This window comes from Eucyclogobius newberryi, unplaced genomic scaffold (genome assembly GCF_026437365.1).
Source record: "Eucyclogobius newberryi isolate DKJ021-1_F unplaced genomic scaffold, fEucNew1.0.hap1 SCAF_8, whole genome shotgun sequence".
NCBI classification, from domain to species: Eukaryota; Metazoa; Chordata; class Actinopteri; order Gobiiformes; family Gobiidae; genus Eucyclogobius; species Eucyclogobius newberryi.
This window is the reverse complement of record NW_027316500.1, coordinates 13173374-13195663: the sequence shown is the minus strand read 5'-3', so window position 1 is coordinate 13195663 and position 22290 is coordinate 13173374. Positions and strand designations below refer to the sequence as shown.

At 39.7% G+C, this 22290-nt stretch overlaps 1 protein-coding gene across 25 annotated transcripts in view; it reads left to right on the top strand.

Moving 5' to 3' along the window:
* LOC140351099 (neurexin-1a-like) overlaps positions 1-22290 on the top strand; it is a 313779-nt gene that overhangs the window by 201490 nt on the left and 89999 nt on the right. For all 25 annotated transcript variants that reach the window (XR_011925335.1, XM_072436782.1, XM_072436781.1 and 22 more), the window contains one exon: positions 4136-4317. Coding sequence is in view for 24 of the 25 variants with exons in the window: in XM_072436782.1 (XP_072292883.1) it covers positions 4136-4317 (182 nt within the window). In the remaining variant the exon portion in view is untranslated. The remainder of the gene's footprint in view (positions 1-4135; positions 4318-22290) is intronic.

Below are 22290 nucleotides of genomic sequence, written 5' to 3'. Positions count from 1 at the left end.
GTACTAAAGGTTGATCCATAGCAGGGAAAATACACTAGGTTTTGAGTGAGATTGGTAAAGGCTGACGTGTGATTGCACAGATTAGGGTCAGTGCATCGTATCTGCAGCTCTCCTCGGCTATTCCTGGTCTGCAATGGTTAATTGGCTCAACAAAGTGACAGCGGGGGCTCCGATTGTAGTTTAAAAAGTCACAAACAAACACATTTATTTTGTAGGAAAAGTGATTTAGGAAATATCTCCATCTATCTCTATCTCCATGCGGTCCAAATATGTATGAAACTAAGAATTAATTATTCCAAACACATTGTGAAATACCTCTGACTCTTTTCAAAAACATGAATGTGCATGTTAAATATGATTCATTATTTAAGTTACAAGTCTTAAAGCAATACTTGTTAAGTAAACTGTAATGCTGACTGGTGCACCAATTGTAAAAGTACAAACAAGGATCCAAGCACAAACCAATAAAACCACACGAATAAAGGTACAAATAATGTTGTAAATATTTGCACAATTTATCATGACTTGCATTCAGCACTGCAGTTAGTTTGGTTGACCTTTGCTGTGTGACAAGACAGCTATTAAACTCCGGGTGCTGCTACATACGGTGCAAAATAGATCTCAGCATTACAGTGTTTTTGAGTTCTCCCACAAGTAAATAAGCTGTCATAGCGATAAAGCGTGTGTCATATCTGGTGAACAGAAAGAGGAGGAAACGATCGCTTCCAGGCCCTGGCAAGTTCACTGACATGCTTTAGAGGAGCTTAATTATTTTACTCCGGAGCAAAGTGCAAGCGTTTGTGACTGCAGGGGGTAAAACTTGAGGACAGTGACACCAGTCCAGCGCTGGCTACATGAATTAGAAATATCTCCTGCAACATCAGATTTGCATTAGCTGTACAAGAGCAGTTTTTTAGAGCTAGCCGGCAGACTTCATGAAAAAGAAATGATGCCCTGCTCGGCGAATATATTACATTTAATGCATTTTCCCGTGTAGAAGCCATCTTGTTCTATAATGCTTCATCCATTAGACGAACAAGACTGCTTACAGCGTTATGTCATTATGCGTAACAAATGTGCACTATGCTTTATGAAAACAATAAATTCTGCCATAGATCTGCATGCCTCCTCTGTTATTTGTTAATCGTGTTATTGTTAATTAATGATGCAATATTTTTTTCCTAACTAATGGCTGCGCTGTGTATTGACTAAAACGAGGGGAATGGAAAGTGAACTGTGAGTGAAAATGGAACACTTTCAGTCTCAGCGCAGGAAATATATAATGAATACAGCAAAATGCATTGATGGTTATATGTTGTTGTGAACTGGTGGACAAGAAAATGTTGGAATTACCGTCGGAGTGATTTATGATCCATTGTTCAGGCAAAATCTGATTGACTCCCTGGCCCTATGAATATTAGCAGTGCTCTGCTTCTCCTTCTCACTAGCACACACACATATAAGTGCAAAAACACACAGGCCCGTGCTGGCTTCCTCCTTTTCTAATTTTTCGTGAAGTTTTTATGCTAATCTGACAGCTGCATTCATTTTCTTGGCTTTCTCTCAGGCATTTACTTCGCAATTTTATCCCTTTTCTTTCTTTCCTTTCTCACGCCACCCCCAGCTACTTTTGAACCCTAATGCTATCTTGATCTTGAACAATTTGTAATTAGCTAAAAATGTGTTTGATTGAGGTGATGGTGGCAGGTCTCTCAATAAGGGAAGACACGTTGATGGTTAGCAGGTGTCACACAATGGATATTTTGTTTTTTGAAATGTTTCTTTAATCAAATTCAATCAGTTGGACATTTTTCGAACGTTTTCTCCACTTGATTTGCACCATACTCTATATTTCTAAAATAATTCAAAACTGAGTAAGTACATTGACAATCACTCATGGAAGTGTTCATTATACATGCAAAAACTTCTATTAAACCAAACTTTGAAATATGTAACATATAGTATGAATTATGAGTTCCCGCTTCAAGTAATACCAAAATATTATATAATGTGTAATTTAAATTTTTAGGGCTGCAACGATTTATTAACTAAATGTGACTGTAGTTCACTATTAAAAAAAATTGTGTGTTCTGATAATCATATTGTTAACAGAACTACACATCCTAAAACACATAAAAAATACATTTTATAATGAACAAAGCAGCATTAATAAATCAAAATGTCAACATTTGTGATTTTCATTCGTAACACACGTTATTTGTAAATATTCTCTATCTAGAAGAAGCCATCAGCCACCATATTTCAACGTTATTTGTTTGATATTGTATTTATTAAAATGCACAACAGACATATTTGCTGACTTGTCAACTGCTAAACTAATTATTAGTTGCAGCCTTAGTTTAGTAGTAGTTTTCTATGAAAGCCATGGATAATGTACACTAACTTTAAATCCACCTAAAACCTGAAAAAAGGACAATTCAATTAATTAGACGCCTGGTTGCAAAAGCACAACCGTCTTAACTTGTTGCATGGTTAAAAGAGTATGTTTTTCTTTAATAAAACATAACTGTCATTGGTTCATTTCTTTCATCAGGGCCGGTATTTTCCACACAATTTGACCATCTACTTTTTTCCACTCAATTAGCACCATCATGCCCCTCCCACTATGAGGTCGCGTTTAAACCCTTTCATGAGCGAGTGCAGCCAACTTGCTAATGGACTGGTTTAGAGGTCACCGCCGGGCCATAATTGGACCGGTGACTCAGTTTTTATTGCTACTAGCGGTCTGTCTGCCTTTGAGGTCGCTAATGATTGGAAAGACCGAGAGGTGGTACGTTTTGGCATGCTGGTTACCTTGGCGCCCCGGATGTAGTGTGTGCAAATTTGCCGGAGACTCTTTGGAGGTGAAGCAGTAAAACAGAGTAATTGCACAGCGTTATGAGCAAAGTGACACCAGAATCTGCCTCTCTCATTTGCACGGGGTTTTTTCCCGTCGACACGTGAATAGGCTCGCGAGTGTACTTAAAGCGGCAAATGAAGGTGAGGGTGCTTCAGGAGAGATGTGTGTCACGCCGCTGTGCAAAGTCATTACTCTGCACAATAAAGCACTCTAGCCTAATGTAGGAGTTTGCACGTTTTGTTACGTTAATGGTGTTGACAGCCCTTATTTCACCTGCAAGTCAACACCGCGTCCTCCTAAGACGCTCTAACGTGTCGCTGTTGCTTATTGTTCAAAAGCAAGCGTTGGACGGGTTGACAGTAGTGAAATATCGGAGGTGGTATCAAAGTTTTCAAATGTAGTCATTGTTGACCACTCCTGAATGAATGAAGGATTACGTCAACACAGAATATTGCATCTTTATTTGCCGCAGTATTTTAAAGTTGCCCGAATTTACCCATGGCCTGAACACAACAAGACACATCTTCATTTCCTTGATTCTTTGACCATTTTTGACATGTAACTTTGGAACGGACAGGGTTAACCACAGGGTTGATGGTTCGATCCCAGGGCAGCAGCAGTAGTACTAGAAGTCGATGGTGTCTTAGTCGACGACATTTTTAATCGTCGACTAATTATTGTATTGAGCTTAAAATGACTTATAAAGACCACAGCGGAAAAGAGAAAGAAGACTGTTTACTGGAGTATTTGGACAGTTTAATCTACATTATCACTTCTGAAGAATCTGTTTACTTATACTTCTCTGTACACATAGTTGTTTTTGCACGAGATGCTAATCCTTTTGAGCTTTTGCCACACACGCTCCATTTCGATTGATTCACAAGGCATGTTTTTAGTCGAACCTAGTATGAATGCAGTGTGCGAGTGAGGTATTGACCGTGTTAGAAGAAGCTCCTAGTGTAGATCGGCAGCCATGATTCAGTCAGTTGGCCCCAGAGCAGTCGTTGGCATGCTGTAGACAGAGCTTTGAGAAACATGTAAACCACAAAAAAACACATATATAGGCAAGGCAAGTTTATTTTTTAGAGCACAGTTTGTACAAAAAAGTCATTCATAGTCCTGTACATAACCGCATGGAAATATAAAGAGTGCAAATAAGAGACTTTTATTATTCTTCCACAGTAAATATTCACCATGACCTCAATAGGTGAGACGCAAAAGTCCAGAATGTGAAAAATAGTAACGTGTTGCTGTTTCGCTCCTCTGTCGCCGCAGCTGGAACCACGTACATATTTGGGCGCGACGGAGGACTCATCACGTACACCTGGCCTCCGAACGATCGTCCCAGCACACGGGCCGACCGGCTGGCCATCGGCTTCAGCACCCACCTCAAGGATGCCGTCCTGGTGCGGGTGGACAGCTCCTCTGGGCTCGGAGACTTCCTCAAGCTTCACATTGTAAGTCAACACACTGCATTTCTTATCTTTCCATTGGTTTATCGATCACACGTGTAGAGTAAAGCTGTGGAATCCATGCCAATTTGATACAAGATAACAAGCACATGGCTCAATCAGACAATATTTGTACTGGGGCCATATTGATATGAATTCATTATATGACAAAAAAAAGGGTACAGCCCCTTTAATCAAGAGTAGGCAGAGTGTTTCATCTTTTTATATGATATATAAATGGGGGAAAAGGTGAATGTGAAATTTGAGCTAGTACATTGTTCCTGCTGCAGCTGTGGTTGTAGACATTATGGCCACAGAAAGAACAGAAATGGTGGTGAGGTTGAATGTACTTAGAGCTTCTCTGACCTGCACATTTTTCTGTTGCTGCCACATGACCCTTTTACCCACGAGCCCCCATTTACTCACAGTAACACTGGTGCTAGCCTTTAGGATAGAAGCATGGTACACACATTTGTTTGTCTGTATTTGAGAGAAAGTGAAGGACAATTTTCACAAGCCACAATTTTTTTAAAAACGTCAATTTATCAAAACCAGAAAAAGCAATATGTAACAAGGAGACAATATACTACAAAATATAATAATAGGCATGCATAAAATAAAGTATCAAGATTAGAATAATGCAGACTAAATATAAAAACATAATATGCAATATTAAACAGTGCAAAACGAGTATTGTAAGGCGCTCCGATCAATCGGCTGCCCATCATAATTGGGCCAATCACTGCAAAAAAACACATGATCGGAACTGCAAAATGGGCCAATCAAACGGACTACTTTGAGGTAGATGATCTGTAAGTTATTGTAGTACGGTTGTTTAAGTACCTTATGAAATCCTCTTGCTTAAAACGTGCTTGATGTGATCCTTTAAGTCCTGTTGTATCCACTGTCTGCTCCGCTCGCACCTCGCCCGCTCCCGGAGCTACACAGAGCAGCCACGTGTTTCTGTAAACACGCAGGGAACTACGAGCTCACCCGCTAGTCTTTTACTTAAAAGCATAAAAGAGGTTTAGAGCCAAATGTATCGTCTATCAGCCATATGAAGTGACGCTCAGACAGAACACCGGACGTCACTCGTTTACAGGTACGCACACGCTACTGATTTACTCATTAAAAAGTGATAATTTTATACGTGCCTTAAATCTAATAAGAGCCTGTGAAAATGGTCCTGTCTTATTTTGATGAGAAAATGTGCTTTTTGAAGCTGTACAGTTTAACAAATGGCTGCGCATGGAAAGTGAAAATGCAAAGCACTTAATGGTTTTAACAAAGTCGCATTTGAAAGTGGCTCCTCACAAACACTGTAGTCGGCCTCGCTGCTCTCTTCTGCATGTTTTCCTTCCTCAAACTGTCCAAACTGCTCAGAGGATGAAAGCCTGCTCTTATTTCCACACCGGTGGCATGAACATGAACGGCACAAGTATTCACTCAACCCACGCGGCTAATTGATGAGCAGAAGCACATTAGTCCATTGATCCTTTAAACTAGATAGATTTGGTCAAACTTCATATTATCAAAAGCCTTTTTTCTGTTAATTTATGTAAAATATTTACTGTATTGTTATTAGAAAAATGTATCTTCCATGATCTATCAGTAGATCAAACTCTCAGATGATCTTATTGGTGACAACTATTAACTGTTCAGAGAAAATGTCCACAGACTAGATACGTTGACATGCTTATTCACAAAGAAAGGCCACAGGGAGCTCACAGTTGCACACAAACATGAGATTGGTGTTGAAGTCTGTGCCCCTGCTGCCCACGCGCTCAGGTTCACAGTTACAGTGCTGAGCCTGACATAAGACGCTCTGTCCCCAGGATACATCCAGCATGACGGGGTTCCTCTGAGACACTTCCACTGGATGTTTTAGTCCTGGTTTATCACACAAGCACATGCAACCTTAAAACCAAAAGATTTGGACTCCACCAAAACATGCAGTGTATCATTTTCTTTATTTCAATGCTGTCCCTTGCTCCTAAGACACGTAGAAAAGGAATAATCCAGTGTTCACATTCTATTTTTATCAAAGTGATGAAAAATATGTCTGTCAACCATTTGCATAGCAGGGCCCTTTTGAAATGAAATGCAACCCGGCTTTGCGAGGTACAGCTCATTCCTCTGCATTCGTGAATACCATACATACAAATGTACCACATGCAAAACAACATTTACATTGACTCCAAAAGAACTCACTTGACACTACCTGAATATTTTTTTGATATTATGACTGATTCTGTGGACATATTTATTGGACAGTAATTAAATTATCTGTACCAAGTGTGCGCTTAATATGTTATAGTGCAATTTGATCTTGTTTTAGGTGTGTTTTGTCATCAATCTATATTAGGTTCCTAGCATGACATTATAGATTATTGCTTTTTTATTCACGCAAATCATTCAATTATTGCTATTTTCCTGTATAAAAAACTTTGGCTGGCTTTCAAAGTTAACTTTAAATCTCATTTTACGCATACAATTTTTGCAGGTGGACTATAACTGGACTATAGATTTCCCATGCGATTCCTTATTTTAAGGTGCAAGTTCATAATTTAGTCAAAGTGTATGTATCCACACTTCTGTAGTCGACGTTAAGACACTTTAATCTTGAAATTGTTAATCTTCCGGTTCATAGATACATATTTGACAAAAGCCTTACACTGCTCAGTAGTAAAGACCCACAACATCATCAAATAGAGCTCTTACATTAGTAAAGCCCTTGATTGCTATTGATATAAGTACTAATTACTGCTGCATGGATAGAGAAACACCCAGGCGATGTAATTTCAGATTGTTAATGCTGTCACTTCTAACTGAACAAATGGAGTAAATGTACAATTCACATCCACATTTGTGTCCTCTGTTGCCATTAATTACATTGGAAAGGATGTGTTTTACAGCACTCCATTAAACACAATGAGCTGTGTTAAATTGTCACTTTGATGAGATCCTTCTACAGCCGCCACTGGCTAGAGATCATCACGAGGCCGTATGATTCTCTAATGTACGCTCAGGGAGTCACATAAGGTGAAAAGAATCATGAAATAGAATACATTTTTGACCCATTACAGAATATATCTCCATCCGACTCATTTGGCTTAATGTGCTGATGTCTTTGTTTGAATTTGATTTTGCAGGTGGTAAATTTAAAATGGCCATTTTGACACGTACTTTCATAAACACAGCATTTGAAGTTTACGTCAATTCACCTGTGTTTTGGTGCAAATCCTTTTATAATGGAGTAGAATTATGTCTGATCCAAAATGAGAAAGAGAAAATTGTGTTAAATAAGTGCAGGGTCATGGAGGACCACTATAATCTCTGCGTAGTTGCAGGGTGTCACTTTACAATTATGATTAACCACCCATCTCAAATGACCTCTAGGTTGCTTTTGATTTGGCCCATTACTTAGTTAAATAATATATCAATATAGTACATTTCTGGATCTTAATTAGGGTGCTTCTTCTGACGTTAAACAGCTCCATTTAACATGTTATTTCTGGATTAGCAGTTTACTGGCAACTTGGGGCGCTACCTCTGGTCTCCTGGAAAACAAGATACTCTCATGGGTTGTGAAGCATCATTTTCATATCCATATCTTACATGGTGTCGCTGTTATCTGTATTTAAATTTGATTTTGCAGGTGAAGATTTGTCCATTTTGACGTACACTTATATCAACAATGCATTTGATGATAGGGCCACGTCCCGGCGGTCTTCCCCATGGTTTGTGCCGCGTACCTTAGATACAGCACGCAGGAGTGTCTTTGCACACATCGCCTGAGCTGTATGAGACGGGATTAAACCCGATTTCTGCACTTACCCCCCTCCCTCCACAGACCCTCACCCGCCTAATCTGCTGCTCCCATTTCATGATGACAGGAAACCCAGTGGGGCTTGAAGGACGCCATCTCGCCTGGCGCTCTCGAGAGGGAATTTTCTCAGTAATATGTGGAGGCCATGATTTAAATGCACCTCAAAGGAATTGTGATCCCTGTTCCCGCCTCTCCACTCTTTCCATCGCAGATAAAGACAATGACGGGGACTCTGTGAACCGTCAAATGTACGACAATCACTTTCTTCGGGCTCATTATTGGAGCTGCTGCACTGACTGGATTCATAATAGTGTTTCTGCTGCTGTTTCTCACAATCACAATCATTCTCTGCGATTGTCAAAAACAAATTTGTGAGGCTACTCTAGAACAATGTGGAGGAAAACTCGTCAGTGTAGCGTATGTTCACATATATAATTAATTAGCAGAGCTGCTTAAAAGATGATCCTGAGAAAAATTCACAAAGACATTATGAAAAACAGAGAATTATGGATGTAATGATCCTTTCTCAGCAGGGTGATCCATAGTCAGACTTTGTGAGATACTCTAGGCATAAGTCTGTTTTAGTGGGTAACTCTGGGATAAGGAGAAGGAGGTATAATTCACTTTGATGAAGGTGTTTTATCTACAGCAAACCAAGAACATTTCCTTTGGGCCCATCAAAGTTTGAGCGCGGCGTTTTCTCAACCTCAGAAACGTGTAAAAATAATGTATTTAATGCATAAGGTCAAAGTTGTATTCACATTCTTAGGCGTATTCTTCATTCAGCATGTCAATCCGTAAAAATTAATAAATAATACGAGATCCTGTTTTTTAGTAATCAGTAGAATCAGACTTACTTTTAATCATCCCCAAGGGGAAATTGTTTTTGCAACCAATCAGCAAAAGACAAAAATAAGAATGGACTTGTTTAAAAAAGAAAGAAACTATATCAAAATCAGTATTACAATAGAATAAACTATAATACATAAGTTTGTTGTCAACGAAACCCTCAGTATAATCAAAATAAATTGACATTACAAGAAACAATTGCCCAATGTCTTGACAAAGAGGATCTGCAGCACAGAGTTTAGGCAGGAATGATGAGTTTTAAGATGTCAAAAAGTACTTTTAGTGGATAGACATGATGTATTTGATCTAACATGGCAACCCACTAACAGTTGTAGAAGTTTGTTATTCCTAGTCCATCTGTGCAGTTTTAGGAAAGCAGTAATTTGGAAAAAAAAGGGGGCTTGTGTTTTTTGAGAGTGGTCGCCTGTGTCTCTCTCAGCGTCTCCTTGCGCTTGGCCGGGGGTCTCTGGGGACGCACCGAGCTTGTTTTGTGCAGGCACTCAATCCACACATTTGGTGGCGTAGGGGACAATTCAAAACACTTTGTTCTTCCCTTTTCTAATTACAAGCGTCACAAAAAAACACAAAAAACACAGTGAAAGCAGCGAAAGGAGAGGCAGTGGCTGTGGTGACTAAGACAGTAGCACTGAAGTTAATATATTCGGTGGAGCTGAGAAGAAATAATGACTTCTCTGGTGGGGCACGGCTCCCCTCGGCCCTGCTTTAGCTGACTACAAGAAAGGGGCTCCTTCAACTGATGGAAGACACCTTTTAATTGTAGTTTCTACTCCTGCTCGCTTACACTATTAATCATGTAAAATGGCTGGAGAGAGGAGAGCGCGGGGTCCACTGTCTGGATTCTGCTCTGACCAGGAACATGTCTTTAATGTGTTATGGCACTAGCAGATGTGTTTTTACTTCATTGTTATATGAATCTACATGTATTTAAAGTTTGCAAGAGAATCATAGTCAATAGTACAAGAACCAACATCATCACTTGCCGACATTACTGCAAAAAAAGTACAGCTGCAACTGCAACTTAGTCTTAATTTATGGGTTCCTGTTTATAAGGACAATTTGGAGTACATTGCAGTTGTCACAATTTAAAAGATACTACTGCTACTACTGCTACTACTGCTACTACTACTACTACTACTACTACTACTACTACTACTACTACTACTACTACTGCTGCTACTACTACTGCTGCTACTACAACTACTACTACTACTACTACTACTACTACTACTACTACTATAGACCTCACTAAATGGTTTGAAATACACATCCAAGAACTTCCCCTCTTTTGTATCTTGCCCGTTGACTTGTGATTACATCAAATAGCATGCTTCATTAGTCGACAACAGTGAATGGTGCTTGGCGTCTGCAGGTGACAGTGTTACCTGGGAGACGTGTACGGGTCCCTGGAGGCAGAGGCGGTCTCACGCTATCCCCCATGCTCCCATTAAAGCACCTGTCCAGGGAAGAGGCCTTATTCTCTGCCTCCGCTCAGCTCAGGTCTCCCCAGCAGTAATTAGCTCACCATTCACTGCTGCACGGAACAGACCCGCACGCAATGCCCCACGGGCCGCCCTTGTACGAGGCTCGGCGTGTGGAGTAATTGGTCGAAATGCATCAGTCAGTCATGATCAATCCCCCAGAGGAGCTGCAGGGAGGCAAATTATTATTATAGCTGTATAGTTTCCATACATGTAAGCTTATGCAGAAGGAAAGACAGTTCTCAGATTTGAATGAAAATTGTTTTTGTTCTGTGAGTGAAGGCAAAAGGGGCGCCGTGTTGGGATTAGACTTGTTTCAAGGTCAAATACAACAACAGTTCCTTCATAATTCCTTTCCTATTCATGCGTGACTGGCAAATGATTCCTTCCAGATTTAAAGGTCTTTGTGAGGACATTCCCCATCGCCATAGAAACCCATGTTTTAGCCTTTATTTGTGACAGACAGTGTAAGCATGTAGCCTGAATGTCAGGCATTTTGAATTTTATGAAAATGTGAAAAGATGACATTCTTTCTGATTTGAAGTATCTCTCGACTCTGGCGTGTGAAACAGATTTTTGGAGACTGGAGTGACAAAACGGAAGCCAAACCAAGACTGGGTGATAGTCATATTTTAACACCAGAAAATATTCTTTCACTTCTCTTATACAAAAAGTAGAAACTGAAATGTAATAATGGCTTAGACATGGAGATTTGTCCTCTAAAATAGATTTGTAACTGACATTAGTCCAAACACAAGTGACTCTAATGTGTAGGTGAAAACACGTCCATCACAACTTGTCTGACACCGCTTACTCCACTTCCAACGCTCCTGGAATGGACTGGGCACTGTTATTTCAGATGACACAGGATGTTTGAGATTTTAAGATGCAGAATACTAAACTTTATTCAAAAGTATTCTTACTCTATAATGAGGAAAAGTTATCTTTTGGGGGAGTTCCACAGCTCTTTTGTTTACATTATATATTATTTTTTGCAAATGTTTCTTTATGGATGTTTTGCACGCCTGGTCAGTAATGTAAACTGGTCAGTAATGTAACGATTTTAACGTTCAGTCCTGGGCTCCAGAGCAGGTAGTTTCCATTAGATGTTATTAAACTTTCCATGCACTACAAGTCAAATTGAGGCCACTTGAACAGTATTGTAATGAAAAGACAGGAGGAGAAGATGTAATGACCTCTTTAGTCATTCTGTGCGAACTCAATTGCACAGATATAGACTAATTGACAGCTTAGACGCTGCCTTCTCCTCCTCTAGTAGCTCCTTGTGCATTGAAGAGCCTCCCTGTAATTGTTAAAGTAGCTATGAGTGGTGGTAATCGTATGGTAATAGTGCTTGTAAATATATCATTGATTTTATGTCAGCGCTGACTGATGGTGCCAGGGGCCTGTACGCTGGAGTGCGCAGCCTTCTGCATCTATCTCTTCACAGACACCGACAGGGTTAGCCACTCGAGCTGCGCCGTGATGTACCTGACCCCAAAGAATCAAATCTCATCATCTCCATATTGAGAAGGGGACAGCGCTAGAATCACCATTACTCATCTTTCAGGCCCAATCATCTCTCAATTTGTTCAAGCTCTTCGCCACTACAAAGCCAAGTGGATCATAAAGAGGAATGGTGGAGAGAGAGCGGGAGACGGCTGTAAAATAACGTGTCTTCAGTGTTATTAGTGTAACAAATCACGGTGCGGCTTGTCATTCTCCAAGCTGCACATTGATGTGTTATGGGTATTGGCTCATCTGCAGTGATATTGCCGGAGCTAACACAAGGTAAATTTGATTTCATCGCCAATGTTACACTGTGAGGCATGTTAGCCGATGCCCGGGTGACGAGGTTAAGAACGGGGACATTTTATTTGGAGAGGGATGCATTTTGTTCTTATGACTATGTGTTGTGTTTGCTTCTGTCTCCGGTTTATATAGTACAGTGACTTTTTTCTTTCTGCTGCTGCCATTGCAAATCACCGCTCAGGACGCAGTGATTCACTTGCAAATGCTGCGTTTCAGATGACATCATAACATTGTGCTGGCCAATATTATTTCATACAAATGTGGGGCAGCTAAAGTGAATATTGATAAAATGTTAATGGGTCTAGTCGCAAATAAAAATTATCCGATTCAACTTTTGTCAATTTACCTTTTAGATATTTCATGGCAAAGTACAATGTAATCAATAGGGAAAATCAGGCTCATTTCCGCATTGGGAGACTTCATTTAGAATCTGAAAACCCCCAATAGTGGTCTAAGATTACTAGTTCAGTAATCTTAGACAGAGGGCAACGTTCTATGTAACTCCAGAAATCCACAAATGTTGAACCTTATCTTTATTTGTTAGTGATTGGCGCTGCAACAGTCACGTCGTTGGAGTTGAATAATGGCAATACTTTCTGAAGCTATTGTGAAAAAAATATCTCCCTATTGTTTATTTATACAGACAGAGAAGACATTGAACTTCCACTTGTTTTGTTTCATGTGGATAGGCCCTGTAATTACAAAGATATGAACCAGAAGTCAACAAATCTGCAATCTGAGAGTTCGACGGGCAAATTTCACCTGAGAATTCTGACTTGCCCCAGCTCAATGTTAAGCTATGGATGATCTAGACTGAGAAACTCAACCTATTACACCTCTGTACAGTTAAATGCAGTCCATCCATGGGTTTCAGGCACAGTTGCCATAGCAATTAAGAAAGTTTATCCACCATCCTCAAAACATCACCTATAAACAGAAAGCTTAAATATGCTGGTAACACCTGCCTTAAAGCTGTGTCCCAGGCAAAGCAATAACATTTCCATGGAGACAAGCAGGTTGTGGACCCTCCACCAACATACAGTAGATGCATACCATAGTACACCACTGCTTAACATACTGGCTGAAATGTATTGGGGAATACTCTGGTATGTGACCCTCAATGCCCCTTCATTTACTTCAAAGCAGAGCTTTTCTTCACTGTAGGTCTGTGTATGTCTGTGACCCGAGTGGCACAGCACTGAGCCATCTTAGTTGTTGACTTTTGACACAGCTGTCCAAGGCCTCAGGGCAGGTTAAAAATAGCCCTGCTCCTCCTCGCCACATTTATGAGCACTGCACTTCAAACTGCTAGTGTACAATATTAAATTCATTCAGCAATGGTGCAAAGTGATTTCTGAGGTGTACAGAGCCATAACATTTAGACCACCAGGCTTGTGTACATGCTCCTGGTAGAGATACTACATTGTTTACAATTGCAATTGGAAAAACAAAAACCTGCACATTTCTGTCTAAAATGTACACTGTGAAACATGACCAAAATTCCAAATCCGTAAGACGTCGTACGGGATATACCCCCCGTTTATAGCAATAAATGCAAATCACCTCATCCAGTGTTCATAATAAGTGTTGGCAGCTTCCGTCGTGTCCCTTAAAAGTTCGATTACAGCTGTTGACTCAGTGCAACCCCAATTTGAACCAGGCCAGGCCTGAAATAACTTACACAATTACTTACACATATCCTTGACATTGGAAATCTTCCCGGGTTCTCGCCTAATTATTCTATAATTGTTGTTGGTGCCCTGTTGTTGATGGCCTCCACAGAGCTTTGTGTGCTTCTGCACGAAATATTAACCACGCGCCTGCCTTGCTCTGGTCAACTTAATTACCTTTTTTCTGCGCTCATCTCCAGCCCCTTGTGCCTCCTATCGTATCCTATTTGAAACATAGCACAATCATACAAGCCTGCTGTTTTTAATTACGTTCTTCGGGCACAGTTTGTTTGTGGACACAGGAGGCGAATTGGAGTCTGCTGTCAATGGTCTAAGTCAGTTAAACATAGGAAGTCATATTTTGATTCGATCCACTACACTATTTTATTTGTTTTGTTTAGACTTTATTGAATTTTCCAGCTTTGCCCGGAACAAGGAAGTTAGTGCGCTAATGTTACGGTTTGCTTTCACAGCCAAACCGCATGAACTCATAAAACATTAAGGGCAGAGATGAGCGGCAGGAAGCGGCAGATTGAGAACTAAGACATATCGTATGGACGTATGGAAATGTGTGCAGCTGTAACCAATCTGGATCATGCGAGGGGCAAGCCGGGGAACTGTATCCGCTGTTAAAATGTCTCTGAGCAACCGCAAAGTCAGCAAAAAATACACTCCTCATGTCCTGTGTACATGAATAATGAATTTGGTGATCATCCATAAATTCTCCTCAGGTTAAATAGCAGTCAGAAAGATGTTACAATTTAGTAGTGTTGTGCTATGGAAGATGCTATATATAAGATCTACAGAGCATCACAGAGAGAGATTTCAGTCGAAGATGGTTTGGACAAGAACAGGGGAGGCACAGCGGATCTGTTTGGGAAAAGGAGGCAGAGGTAAGAGCTGTTAATAATAAAATAAAATTAAAAAGAGGGAGAGAGAATCCTGCAAATAATTGTCAGTGCTTTTAAACGTAGAGAACGTTTTATTGTATTTGTGTATATTTTCACATTGCCCTAGGTCACCCTTGAAAAAGACTCTATATCAATGGGTTTGAATACATGAATAATGAATAGGGTAGTGACTCACATTTACAAAATATGATAGTGTTTTTACATATTTGTCAATATATATGTAGTAGCAACAGAGTAAAAGCTGAAAACATAAAAACACTGCATAAGACTAATGTCCCATACTTTTATCCCATAATGATCCTAAATATTATTTTATATATTTTTGTCAATCCCAGGTTTTAGACATAAGAAGACATATTATGCTTTTCGGGGCATTCAGTATAACATCAGTACAGCTAAAATGGCTAATAATTGAAACAGGTTCATTGGGTGCTCAGTAACAGTACATTTACGTACAGTTTTTGAGGATCTGTACTTCACCTGAGTACTTATTACTTTGACTTGACTGCATTTGAAAGACAGCTATAATAATATGGTCTACTCCACTGCATTTCTAAAAAGGCTCTGAGTAGAAAGTACTTTTGTGGAGGAGTTTTACACGTCTTTTGTCCCATTTAAAGCCTCATATGAAGCTCACTCCAGAGAATCGATTTGTGCAGATGTTACAGACTCATGACACAGAAGGTTTTCCCCTGCACTTGTCACTCATCACAGTTTGTTGTAACTCTGCTTTAATTCATTTTGAAGGTCATTAACAATCTTGACAGTTTGAACAAGCTTTGAGTTGGCTTAGTCTTGCTTTTGTTTAAAAAAATATAAATACATAAAATATCAGCTAATTTCATTCCTTTATCCAGTGTACACAGTGTATAACGGAATATACCTTTCTAATCAAATTGTTTACATAATTTATACTAGTTTTACATAGTGAACTGAACAGGATACAACAAAAACGTAATTTACATCTTAGAAGGAGCAAACTATTATTTTCATTTTGAAGCTGCAATTGAAAATGATTCATCTAAACAACACTTTTAGTAATGAGGAAAACGCCATTATAACATAATTTAAAGGTCATAAAAGTCGATTTTACATAATGTGTCTCCTTTAAACGATGACGTGATGTTGTAGTCTTAATCACTTGAGCTGCTGCAGTGCATGAAGCCCAGTGGCAGTATATATGCCAGAGTCAACAGCCCGCGACATGCCAGGGGAACATGTGTGCACGCCGCTTCATACTGTAGCACAGTTCAAATAGACAGGCACATGTTGTTCCTTTGTCCAGGTCCATCCCTCAGGTAACGGCCCGCAGACTGATGGCCTCATTCTGCTAACACCAGCTCATCTCAGGAGATCAAATCCAGCTTGTTTTCTTTAGCCGTAAACTTTTGGGCTTAATCTGCAACCCTTATAGCTATAGTTGTAAGTGTGAGTGATGATTAGGTTTGCTTTCCCCAGAAGGACAATGCAAACACCTTGACAAGAGTAATTAAAAGTGCACATGAGGACTCATTTATTTTCTCCTCCTGGTCTCCTCCCTTTACTGGCTTAATAATGAATCAGTTATGCTTCAAGTATCTGCTCTCCCTTAGCTCTGTGTCAGTGCTTTTGTGGAATAGCTCTGTGTCTGACAAGAAGCAAGTCCTTATATAAGATGTAGAAATTGTTGTGGGAATTCTATGTCTCAGCTGAATCTTGAAATCATATTCATATTTTTTCTACTAGCTTATGATGTAATGTATACACATCAAATAAAGTCATTTTATCTGTAAAGCTCAATTTAATATGATGCATAACTGTTTAATAGTGCATTGAATATGTATGGCAGTGTTTTAGACTCTCAGATACACTTTACATAGTATTATTCTTTCACATCATACTCTATGTGGCTGCCTCTGGCCTCATATTGCCTCTCTAACCCACTTACCAAAGATGATTTCGACTTCCATCACTAGTCAGCTTTAAGAACTGCATTTGGAAGTATTGCACTATTTCCACCTGTCATGAGCTGGTCTTATATCTTCAATAAGCACCTCCCACAATCAGTACCCTCTTCCTTCATGCCCACTCTCATTCATTGAGTTATTTCTGAGGCAATTACAGAGCAGAAAGCTGCACTTATTTATATGAAAATGTAACAGTTATTGCGTTGCCCACTGACCTGTTCTGGTCAATACCAAAGCAAATCGATGAACAGCCAGTCCAGGAGTCTGTGTGATTTTTCTTGAATCCATAAGAATCCTCTCTACAAAATTCCAAAGCGCGCTGCTGCTGCTGCACCCGTTTACTTTAATATTTCCAAACCAAAGGTGATTGGATAATCATTACCACTTAATGGAAATGTAATAGAAAGTTTTAAAATGGAATTGCCTTTGAAGACTATTATTTTTCAATACTGGAGAACCAGTAGAGAGGCAAAATAGCGCATATAATTATGTATTTTATTTTGACAAAAGACACAAGATACGGTATCTTTGGCAAATAACTAAGAAAATGTTTCAAATTAATTGCAAATGTATTCCCCACCTGTTCATTATACTGCATTGCTTTTGAGCTGATGTGTAAAAAATATACTCCTGATAAGATGAAAATAGTCAAATGTTGTGCCGCTCTGTGGCAGAGTGGAGAGCACAAATGCAACGTTCACAGTTCAGTGAGTTTGATTTTAGCTCTGACAATTTGCTGAATGTCTTTTCCTTTCTCATCACCATTTCACAATACACAGTCAAAGAAGTCCTACGGGTCAAAGCAATCCTTCAATCCAAGTCAAAGTTTGATTCAATGTATTAAAGATGCACTATGTGCGTCTGGAGGGTAGTTACCCACCTCAATGTATCCATGGAGACAGTACTGCTTACTAAGAAGGTTTAAAACATGTTATTTTTTAGGGATTTTTTGGCCCCTAGTCTTTATTAGACAGTACAGTTTAGCATGGAATGGGGATGAGAGAAGGAAGGACATGCAGTAAATTGTCGGAGCCAAGATTTGAACTCACAACGCTGCAGCACCTGCTTTACCACCTGCCAGAAAGATGTACATAATACTTTGTAACATACCCGCACCTTTAATACAATATTATATTCTTGCTAACTTGGAAAGAAGATACATACTATAATATATTTAGTGGTGTTTTGTCAGGGGCAGCCAAACATAAAGGTTGCCTATCTCAGGTCTCCAGTGGGACTTCCCTGGGTAGACGCTGCACCAGTGAACAAGTCACACACGGCGCCTTATCTGCCTCTGGTATTATTTCACCACAAAGACCTGTGCAGCTCCTATCGGCTGCCCATCGCTTTGATAAGCCCTGTCGTCACAACAAAAATAAAAGACAAAAAGAAGGTGGGTGGGAGCGAACAACATGACAAAGTGGAACACACACTACGTGAATGGCTTTTATTACCTTTCCCAGCGAGATGACTGATAAACCCCCCAAAGACAATGGAGGAGGCGGAATAACGAACGATAAGGCGGAAGGAGAAACCGGAAAGATAAAGGATAGAGAATGTTAGGGCTCAAACATTTCATTAAAAGACCATAGGTTGGCGGTGGAGCTTGGGGAGGATAAGATGAGGAGCGGAGGTGGCATGATTACCTTGGTCTGGCAGAAGGACAAGGGCAAGAGAGCATGCGAGCCTTGTTCTGGCCTGTTTAGGTATGGCTTTTCCGTGTTTCGGAGCGCTATGGGACTAACGGTGACTGATGCCAGTGAACTATTGTTTGCAAGGCTCCTGTGTTTGTGGCCCAGATACAAGTGTCTGTCTTGGATTGTATAAACAGAAGGAGTCGTCTCATGCTCCAGTTGTTGCATTTTGAGTTTTTCTGTTTTCTGGATGTTGGTTATGCATCCATATAAAGATAAAATATTCCTTTATTGTCCTCACATGGGGAAATTTTGTTGTTGCAACGCAGGTAGATACAGAAGGAAAAGGACAGATAACTTATAGGAAGTTTAAAAAGCACTCTTAATAGGAGAACTCTTATAAACAAAAACTCGTATAAACAAAACTCCTATAGACAGAACCTTTCATTTCTTAATAAGGAATGGTGGGGAAAAATAAAGATAAACACTCTTATATATATGCCAGTTTTTGCTTATAGGCTTATACTTTTTCCATTGAAAGTCTGTCACCTGCTCGATTCCATGGATATGTTAAACGTGTCTATCTTATATTTATTCAATTGTGGGTGTTTTTATAGCTGACAATGCCTGGAAAACATGCATTATTGTGAGCAAGGTCACCTCTCCACAGAACTGTAACCAAGTTTAAAGCCTGATAACGATAGTCAGACAATTCAATATTATGTCACATCAACAGAAAAGGGCTGACATATGTTTCAAATTTATTAGTTGCCCATCTCTACTCCTTTGTACATGAATAACCAACAAAACGTCAAGACTGTGAGAGGTTTCTATGTCTCATGTCATAATAAATGCCTGCAGTGAAGCTATTAGGTGTTGTGGTAGTGGGAAAAGATTGAATTAAAGCATAACCTTCCCTAAAGCCTGATAGGGCTTTAGGGAAATGAGTCCGACCCTATTCTAGCTCTCATAAAAAAGGTGATTTATCTGTGTTATTTACCCTTCTGCAGATCAGACTTGTAGTTGGCTGTGGCTGTGTGCATGTGTCCTGGTCATACATGTTGCTCTCTCACATTGGAGTGCAGCGGCCTGTGTAAATTGTTCAATAAAGTCATCACAGGACTCATAAAGAAAGCTGACATTTACAGCGGAGCACAAAGGTCAAGGAGTAGAGTCTGATGAGATCATGATGGAGAAAAGCCCTGAGAAACAGGGCCATCACGGAGAGGCAAGCAGGTAAAAAACAAACAAAAAAACACTGCAAACTAGTGCTAGCTGTAGAATGGGTCTCGACAGGCTTGAGACCGCAGACCTTCCCCTGGGTTTTTGTGTTGTGTTGGTCATTTTGTATTTGTCACTTCGGTCCTTAGTATGAGCCTTACTATTTGAATAATAATTCACCATTACTAATATTGTATGAAGTACTTGTTGAGCCACATAATTAAATAATTGACCTGTGAATACAAATCAAACGACAGCAAAAAAGGACATTTCAGAATAACTAGTAATCAATTTGGTGATGATTTAGGTTGTCCAGAACTGGAATTGCTGGTACTGCTCTGGACAGGAAGTCAGATCAAGTCGATCTAATTAAAAGTCCCCTACTGGGACCAGTGCATATGTCTGTGGCGACCCACTCACAGCAGACACAGTCCTCATTAGCGCAACAATATCACTGGGACTGTTTCAAATCAGACCGCTGCCCTTGCTTTGTGCATCTGTGTGCTTCGAAAAATTTGTCCTGACTAAAAAGAAAAAGAAGGCTCCTGCTAATGTGAAGCGTTAATAAAGAAGAATGGGTCCAATCAGGCCTGTGCCTTAAAAAGCCAGTTCTGTGTTTTGGGACTAACAAATGTTGCCAGATTGGCATCTGAACCTTGTGGGGTCTCATACCTTTGATGAGCTCCGGAAAGTGGTGAGAAAGAGCTGACAGGCAGAGCTTTCCCTTTGGCTGGCTTTGTCTCTTCCCTCGTCTCTGTTGTTGATGCTCGTCAGATCTCTGAGGTTTTCCTGTTGTGTGGGAACGAATTTGGAAGTGCAAGTGTTTGACTGTGTGAGTTCAGGATGAGCGGTCATGTGATACGTCGGCCATATTGGTTAATACTGCATCTCAACGCCACAACTCACACAGAGGCAGTAAGGCGTTGGCAGACTCTAATGGAAACGTCATCTTCCAGATAAAAGATGGCTCCGCTTTGATGAGAGGACGACTTATGGCGGGCGTATAATAAAAGATCCATTTCCAATTGGTTCTCCAAGCAAATTTAAGAGAGCCCAATGAAGACAGACACTGTCATAGACAAACAAAGGGGCGGCACTCACTCACTACAGCCCAACCATTCATCAGAATGATGGAGCCTTCAGCTGCTTTAAACACAACCCATTGTATATCAAAGACAGTCAAAATCTGTCATGCAATTTCAAGAGGGATTTCTGACAATGGAGTAATGCAGTTAATGCAGTTTGCCAATCTGCAAACTCATAACCGGTTAAGACTTTATAAGCCTATATAAATCTAAATTACTTCCAAATTTAAATAAATTAAATCAAGTAACTTAGGTCACATTTATGTCTGCAAAGTGATTATTTGCTTTTTTTTGTTAATTTAAGTCAGTGCAGTCACTGACATCTGCAAATTATTATATTCAGTTTTTACATTAGATGTTGGCTCTGAATATGCTTTTCTATTTAGCTAATTTGTTTCAACGCTTATGTTTTAAAAAGTTTGTAAAAATAAAATATGCCAGTTTGTACTAACACAAATCCCTCTGTATGCTTCCTGCCAAAGCTCCTGTTTTAAAAGGGCTCTGCTGAGGTCTGCTCCTGTCTTTAATCTCCTCCTCTCCCATCCTTCTTGTTGTCACTATCACAAGACCACAGGGAGCCAGCAGACGAAGTTGCAGGCCTTCATCACAGCCTCATGGCATAATAATAGCTGATATCCTATAAAGCAAGAAAAATGGTAATGTAATATGAGTCGTACAGACGAGCATAATGCCTATTTTCCATTTGTCCAATCTAATCACTTTTATTAATATAAGTGGCCTACCAAAGGAGGAGTGATTCACCTAATGTATCATTGTGGTTAGCGAGCAGCTATTTTTCATATCATGTTGTTCATATAGCATTATCCATGTTGCATTGTGTGATGTTGTGGAAGCCCTTATATTGTGTATCTATTTGCATATTTATTGCCTCCGGCTGATACCACTGAAGTGTGGAGAAAACGGACAGAAAGCTCTTGCAGATGTCACAAGGTTTTTCCGAAGAAGCTCACTCCGCTGTCAGCCATTTTGATCCCCAGCTGCTTAAAAGGTTCAAGGTGTCTTTATTGCCATGTTCTTTTTATGACCTGTGAAGTGTACTTCTGCTGGAGGAAGTTGTCATTTTGTATGCCGTGTTTGATTATTAAGTAGATCTTTTTAATGTTAAGCTTTAAATGTTTCTTTAAATTGTTTATTGACACATTTCATCAATTCACTGACCATTAAATTAATTAATTGCAAATGTTTAATTTATTATATAAATATATATATTATATATTATATATTGAATTAATAAATAATTGTGCATTTACCGGTAATCATTTGTTTTTGGCCCACAAAATCCTCCATACATGTTCTCTGTTTTAACCAAAGTGACTTTTCTCATTCATTGGCATGTCCCTCTTTTAATCCAAAGTTAATTGTTGCTTTTATCATACTTCTTGAAGCTCTCAAGTTGACTTCATCAATCTCTGGTTCGCTGAGATTTTTTGAAAGGTGAACTCAGACGGACATTTTATAGAAAATGACTTGAAAGACAAGTAACACTCACTGCAATGCTATAA